General features: G+C 44.8%; 1 protein-coding gene across 2 annotated transcripts; it reads left to right on the top strand.

Annotated features, from left to right (window-relative positions):
- The first annotated feature begins 586 nt into the window (after nucleotides 1-586).
- On the top strand, nucleotides 587-5,409 carry LOC140710873 (G antigen 10-like). 2 transcript variants are annotated; one of them, XM_073013692.1, is made up of 4 exons: nucleotides 587-684; nucleotides 1,716-1,804; nucleotides 2,286-2,409; nucleotides 5,193-5,409. In XM_073013692.1, the coding sequence occupies exons 2-4, from the start codon at nucleotides 1,724-1,726 to the stop codon at nucleotides 5,315-5,317; spliced, it is 330 nt and encodes a 109-aa protein (XP_072869793.1). In that variant the 5' UTR covers nucleotides 587-684; nucleotides 1,716-1,723; the 3' UTR covers nucleotides 5,318-5,409. The 2 variants fall into 2 exon arrangements, with proteins under 2 accessions (XP_072869793.1, XP_072869792.1); XM_073013691.1 differs by lacking the exon at nucleotides 5,193-5,409 and having other exon boundaries at nucleotides 2,286-2,640.
- Nucleotides 5,410-7,052: the final 1,643 nt, after the last annotated feature.

The raw sequence follows: 7,052 nt of genomic DNA, 5'->3' as shown, positions 1-7,052 counted from the left end.
AAGACGGAGTTGATTTTCACATGGTGCCACTCTGGCTGTCCCGTTTCCCTAATACCGTCACTTCTCCTTCTGTGATTCTGATGCTACAAATGATAGCTATCGTTTTAGTATTTCTTTACAGGTCCTAGAGATTGTATTCATTTTTTTTTTCAGTCTCTTTCTGTGACTTGTTCACATTGAACAATTTCTTTTTGGTGTAGACTGCTATTGCTGTTTTTGCATGTGGTCTACCTGTCTTCCCAGGTGGGTCACCGTGGCTCTTGTCCCCATGGTGGGGCCACGGCAAGAGAGGACCCTGGGTATGTGTGTGTGTGTGTGTGTGTGTGTGTGTATGTGTGTGTATGTGTGTGTGTCGGGGGTCAGTTCAGTTGAAAATCGAGTGAGTTTTGAGGGGAGCACTACTTGAGGTATTTGAGTCCCAGAAACATAGGGAACAGCAAAGGGCAGTTGGATTCTATTATCCTCACTGGATGGGAACCGGGGGTTTGGGGCATTGGGCTGGGAACGGCAGCCCGCCCAGGCCCACAGCCGCGCATGCTCCCTGGGCCCCCGTCTCAGTGCGCATGTTCACTGGGCGTCTTCCGCCCTGCCCGTTAGCCCACGTGAAGAACGCCAGGGAGCTGTGAGGCTGTGCGGTCTCGTTCTTGCCATCCGGACTCTTTTTCCCCTACTGAGATTCGTCTGGTAGGTCTGCAGGCCAGTTATCCCGGGGGCTGAAGTGTGAGTGAGGGTGAAGAGGGCCTCGGTGGGTCCGGTGGATCCCGCTTCCTCGTCTGTGGCCTCTGAGGGAGAAGGACCTCGAGGTCGTCCTCCTTCTCTTCTCAGGCTGCTATGCCACCATCGACTTTGTGGTCGTCAGGGGGCCTGGACAGGGAGGAAGGTGGGCCGGGAGGGAAGGCAGTCAGGGGCTCAGGTGAAGATGGGGTGAGTGCCGTTTGGGGGATGGAAGTCCCGAGGTGCCGAGATCCTCCAACGACACAGGGCAGATCCTGAATAGGGTGCCCGGTGGGGGCAAGGCGGGCGGTAAAGAAGGAACCTGGCACCTGGGAAGGCTACGGCCTGGTGAGCGCCCCCCAGCGGTGTGGAGTGTGGAGCGCCTGAGTGAGAAGCACTGCAAGGTCTCACATACGCCATGGAAGGTCTGGGAAAAGTGGGAAGGAGTGGGCGAGGCAGTGTGGTGCAACCAAACTTGATGTGAGAGGGGGTGAATGGCTCTAGGAAGCGGGAGTTGCCCAAAGCAGCGATCACGGGAATTGCGATTCACTAATGTTTTCGTGGGGAGTCCGCTTGTGAAACTAAACCTCATCAGAAATGACCTCTATCTGCGGGGCACAGTGGCGCTCGCCTATAGTCCGAGTTACTCGGGACACAGAGGCGGGAGGATCCCTTGAGCAGGAGGTCGAGGCTGCAGTGAGCTGTGATGGCGCCGCTGCACTCCAGCCTGAGCAGCACAGCGAGACCGCGGTCCAAAAGAAATTTAGAAAAAAATGTCCTCTGCCTCTTGCCACACGCCTTAAGATGACTGCTCTGCCAGCTTGGCCAGCATAAATGGCTTTGTAGGCACTTAGAAAATGTACACACGTATGCTTAACTCTGGGACTTATTTTGACAGTATTTTCAAAATTAAAACGACAAGTTAACATTGATCCATGGAAGTGATCGAATATGGCAGCCCTCTGGAGCGCATGTTCCCAATCACGGTTGTCTGTTTTCAGTGTGAAATATGAGTTGGCGAGGAAGATCGACCTATCGGCGTAGGCCAAGACGCTATGTAGAGCCTCCTGAAGTGATTGGGCCTATGCTGGTGAGCGCTTAAACGTTAATTCGATGTTTTCTATTAGCAGAAATTAATTTTTGTGATAGTGTTGTTGCATTAGTATGGAAATGCTGAGAAACGTCTTTCCTGCTGATAAAACATGATTATGGCGTCTGATGAAGGAAACGTTGATTGTGGAGGATTTTTTGTTTTTCCTCTCGTGTTCTTCAGCTTTTGCCCATGACTTCTTTCTCATGCTTTGTTTGTTAATGACGGATCGTACACATGTATTCCAACACAGAGTATAATAGCTTCCAAAGTCCTTGTGCGTCACTTTTCTCACAGTAACCTCCCTGTGGGTAGAGTAACCTTCTTGGCCATAGAGAATAGAGTTGGAGAAATGTCTTTAGGCTTAGTTATGATCAGAAACAGCTATGTATTCTGTGTATATATGTAAAATTTTGTATCAATAGCAAAACTTGTTTTTTTTTTTTTTTTCTTTATTTGCACACCCACACATATTCCCCAGCCCGAGCAGTTCAGTGATGAAGAAGTGGAACCACCAAAACCTGAAGAAGGGGAACCAGCAACTCAAAGTCAGGATCCTGCACCTGCTCAGGAGGGAGAGGATGAGGGAGCATCTGCAGGGCAAGGTGATGGAAAGGGAAGAAGAATGCCCGCTGGTGTGTGTGTCTGTGTGTGTGCGTGTGCGTGTGTGCATGTGTGTGTGTGTTATGCATTGTCACATAGCGGGAACAGGAGGAAAGAAATCAATGGAAAGAATGCCTGAAATTGACTGGAAAAGCCAGGAGGCTATGTAGTTTGCAGCTTAGCTTAGGCAAATCCCTCACTATGATAAAATTTCTCGACTTTATGAATGAGAGAATAGAGGTGCCGGGATTGTGTTTTATCCGAGAACCCTTGACTGGTGAATACACAATTTGTACTTTGTTCCAAGGTTTGTGTCTTCCTATCATCTGTGTTGCTATAAAGAAGGAAAGATTTTGCTGAAAATGCTTAAAACTCAAATGCTTTACTGTAAGGTAGCTTAGTACTGGCCCAAGAAGAGACCCAGTTGAGAGGAGCAGGAGCAGCTCCAAAAACTGAGTCACTGAATGTTGGCCACCGTTTCCTTTGATTGATATTTTTATATGGTACGTTTGATAAAAGCTGGATAAACGAGGATACTGCCATACAGGTAGCTGGTTTAGTGATTTTCTAAGTGGCTTTTAGGAGGTGATTAAATCCTTTTATGGTTGGAAAAGCAGAAAAGGAGTTATCCTGGGGTTAACATGAGGTGGAAATAATTTCTCCAAGATAAAATGTTTTGAAAGGAAACATTTATGTAACTGAGGTCATGGATTATTCCAGGGATTCATTGTTAAAAGTTTCTAGAATATGACTGATAACAATGCCCATTACTTGCTGTCCACCCACTCCCTTATTCTAAGTGCGGGATAGTGTATCTTGTGTGATTCACAAACAATGTTATATTTGGTGCTTTGTTCTTCACGGGGTTCATTTATGGAATATTACATTTGGGACCTTCGGACCTAAATATAACTTTGTTTGAACAAAGTTAAGTTTCTGTTTACCCCAGTAGGTAATGGGTGTTGTGACTGTAAGATTTTCTGTAGTCCTCAAATCCATTCAGCTAATCAGTCCTTCAGAAATTGACATTGTAATTGTAACTGAAATCCTATCCATGTTGTAGACTTCCGATTTCTTAGGTGATGCACAGTGCTCTTGGTACTCTACAGCTGAATATAAGCATTATGCATGTCCTGTGGTTTATCCTCAGATTGTCATTTAGGAGAGAGGTCTCAAGCTGGGCTGAACGCTGTGCACTCATAGTCCCAGCTACTTGGGAGGCTGAGGTGAGAGGATCGCTTGAGCCCTGGCGTTCAAGCCCAGCCTGGGAAACACAGCAAGACCTCATTGCTAATAAACAAACAAACAAAGAAGTAAATAAATCAAGGTTTCATGGTATAGGAAAACAGAGATTCGAAGTTTGTGCCTAGTGGCTGGTAATGTTGCAGACATAACTCCTTAGTGAACCGTACCACTTAAAAAAAGACGGTAAGTTTGAGGATATGTGTATTTTTTACCACAATCAAAAGAAAACCTCCTCTCTTCCTAAACTTCAGTGTAGTTGTCATATATTCTTTAAAATTTTTACTCTGTCTATATTCAAGATATAATATTTATAGAAAATTTGCAAGAATAGTACAACGAACTCATATACTTTTCACCTAGATTCGCCAATTATTAATAGCTTTCTCTCCGTACGTTTCATGTCTCTTCCCTCCCTCTTTTACCCGGCTGCCCACACACTCACAAACACCCACACGCGGATATATGTTTACTGTTATTAATGCTGACTTGTTTAGATAAAGTTTCAGGTATCATGGTCCTTTCCCCTATGTACTTGAGGGTGTGTATATCGTCAGCACAAAGAGAAAGTCATTTCTTGGATCATCACTGCAGAAAGATCAAAATCAGGAAATTTAACAATGAGAAAATGCAGTCATTTAATACGCAGTGCATACTCAAATTTTGCCAGCTCCCTAGACAACTTCTTTCTTCCTTTCGTTATTCTTTGTTGAGACGGAGTCTCCCTCCGTTGCCCAGGCTGGAGTGCAGTAGTGCGATCTTGGCTCACTGCAACCTACACCTCCCAGGTTCTAGGGATTCTCACGCCTCAGCCTGCCGTGTAGCTGGGACTACGGGCGCCTGCCACTGCGGTCTTGAACTTCTGACCTCACCTGATCTGCCCACCTTGGCATCCCAAAGTGATTGGATTGCAGGCGTGAGACCCCACGCCCGGCCCAGATAGTGTTATTGATAGGATTTCTTTTTCTGATCCAGAGTCCGGTTCAGGATCACGTCTTGCATGTGCTTTTCAGGTGTTTTTAGTTTCCTTTAATCTGGAATGTTTCCTTAATTTTTCTTTGTCATTCATGATATGGACATTTTTGAAGAGGATAGACCAGTTGGTTTGCAGAATGTTCTGCAGTTTGGGCTTTTTCATGTATTTTTTAAAGACCTTTTTTCAACTCGCGTTGATTGGTGGCTACTCAGGCCGTAGGAGAGTCTAAGTGCTAGGAGTGTAAGTGCTGTGAGAGACAGGATTTCAGCCTTGAGTCATTTGATGAGGTAAGGACAATCAGAAGTAGAATAACAGAGAAGAGCAAAGGAGGCCACAAAGTTGTCTGAGGGCAGTCTTCGGAAAGGAAGAGGGTAATATTTGGAACACCTTGCTTTCCTGTTTTCTGCTAACAGACTACTGAAATAATGTTCGTGGGATTCTTATCAACACATCTATTATTACAGTAGCTAAAGCTTTGATATAATAACACAGAGAGCATGAGTATTATTTTCTTATTGATATTTTATGTTTTACTGCTTAAATTGATATGTATTTTTTATTTTCAAGGGCCAGAGCCTGAAGCTGAGAGCCAGGAAGAGGTTCGCCCGACGACTGATTATGAGCGTGAAGATGGTCCTGATGTCCAGGAGATGAGCCTGCCAAATCCAGAGGAGGTGAAAAGGCCTGAATAAGGTAGGCAATCCATTAGACATGCAAATCGTAGGGTGTCTGTTTCCACAGTATCATATTATAATAATAATAGTTATTTTTTGAGACAGAGTCTCGCTCTGTCGACCAAGCTGGAGTGCAGTGGTACCACCTCGGTCACTGGAACTTCGGCCTCCCGGGTTCAAGTCATTCTCCTGCGTGTGCCTCCCGAGTAGCCAGGCTTACAGACGTGCTCCACCGTTCCCAGCTAATTTTCATATGTTTAGTAGAGATGGGGGTTTCGTTCCTTTGCACAGGTTGGTCCCGAACTCCTGGCCTTGGGTTATCCACGTGCCTCGCCCTTTGAAATTTCCGGGATTACGGGCGAGAGCCCCGGAGCCCGACCCAGCATTGTATTTTTAATAGCAGAGAGGTAACAGTACTGCCTCTGTAATACTAGAGTTCTTATATAGAAAGGTTATTTGAAACGTAGTTCAGGCCCCAGCACCCGACTGATAGGCTGTCAGATATAGAAACAAACTGAGTCAAAGCCATGTTGAATGAAGATTTGAGTCTAAATCCTTGAACCAATAGCTCATAGTTTTCAGATGCTTTTGTAAAGATCTGCTTTTAACAAATACATAACACATTTGTAACACCCATCACTTGGTGTGAAAAATGCCGAAGCACTGATGCGGGTTCTAGTACCAGCTCTCACAGCCTTGGCGAGATGCTGAGTGAGTCCTTTCACTTCTAAACCTGTCTTTAGTTCTTATGAAAATAGTGAGTTGAAGTCAGAGATTTGAAAACCATTTTCCCTTCTGGTTCTTTCATACTCTGATCCCGTTGCATCGAATGCATGGGATACAGAGATCATCTGCTTCGCATGATGTGTTGATTCCAAATCATGAAACCCTGGCCTGAGTCATCTGAAAATCTCTAAATTGAGATTTCATTGCTCCTAAGAAAGTGAGCGGTCACTCTGCTTCATCCTAGTTTTTCCGTGTGGAGAGCTGAATACCTATCGTAGTATCTTGTCAAATTGTGAATTCTCCCTCCTCTTTGTTTGTTTGTTTGAGACAGAGTCTCAGTCTGTCACCCAGGCTGGAGTACAGTGGTGTGATTTCAGCTCACTGCCACCTCTGGCTCCCTGGGTAAAGCAGTCCTCCCACCTCAGCCTCCTGAGTGGCTGAAAGTCCATGCACAAGCCACCGTGCCTTAAGTTGTTTTTTTTTTTTTTTTTTTTTGTTAAAGTAAAAAAAAAATTTTTTTTTGTCGAGATGAGGTCTCACTATGTTGCCCAGGCTGGGTTTGTCTGGCTTTTAATGAACAATTGCTTTTAAAATCTTTCCTCACGGAAACCTTGAGTGATGAAATTATCAACTGGTGAGAGACCGGTTAGTTCCTATCATCTGTGGCATGTAGGTCAGTGATGCTCAGCATGGGTGTGAGTAAGATGCCTGTGCTATGCACGCTGCCTGCCGCACTGTCAGTCTTCATGAGCCAGCATTTCTAATAAGACTGTCGACACATATGTGATATAATCATCTCTCACCATATCAAATGTTACATGGAAGTTTCAGCTTTAGAGACATGGATTGATCAGATTTAAAGTTGAAAGACCATGACTTTAGTACTTCCTGACTAATCAACTGAAGTATGTTTTACACATGTGTTTTCCAAATTGCTGACTGTGAATTGTAAGTGCTTTTGAATTGAAAGGAAGCACTGGATGTTTAGGGAAGAAATTACCTTTAAATTCTGCAGGTCTGTCCTCAA

Source organism: Chlorocebus sabaeus, chromosome X (assembly GCF_047675955.1).
Source record: "Chlorocebus sabaeus isolate Y175 chromosome X, mChlSab1.0.hap1, whole genome shotgun sequence".
NCBI lineage: Eukaryota > Metazoa > Chordata > Mammalia > Primates > Cercopithecidae > Chlorocebus > Chlorocebus sabaeus.
The sequence above is the reverse complement of the archived record's forward strand: the minus strand, read 5'-3'. Positions and strand labels throughout refer to the sequence as shown.

Coding starts and splice junctions, on each gene's coding strand:
- LOC140710873 (XM_073013691.1), top strand. CDS start 1,724: ATGAGTTGGCGAGGAAGATCGACCTATCGGCGTAGGCCAAGACGCTAT. Junction 1,805..2,285: donor AAGTGATTGGGCCTATGCTG/GTGAGCGCTTAA, acceptor CATATTCCCCAG/CCCGAGCAGTTCAGTGATGA.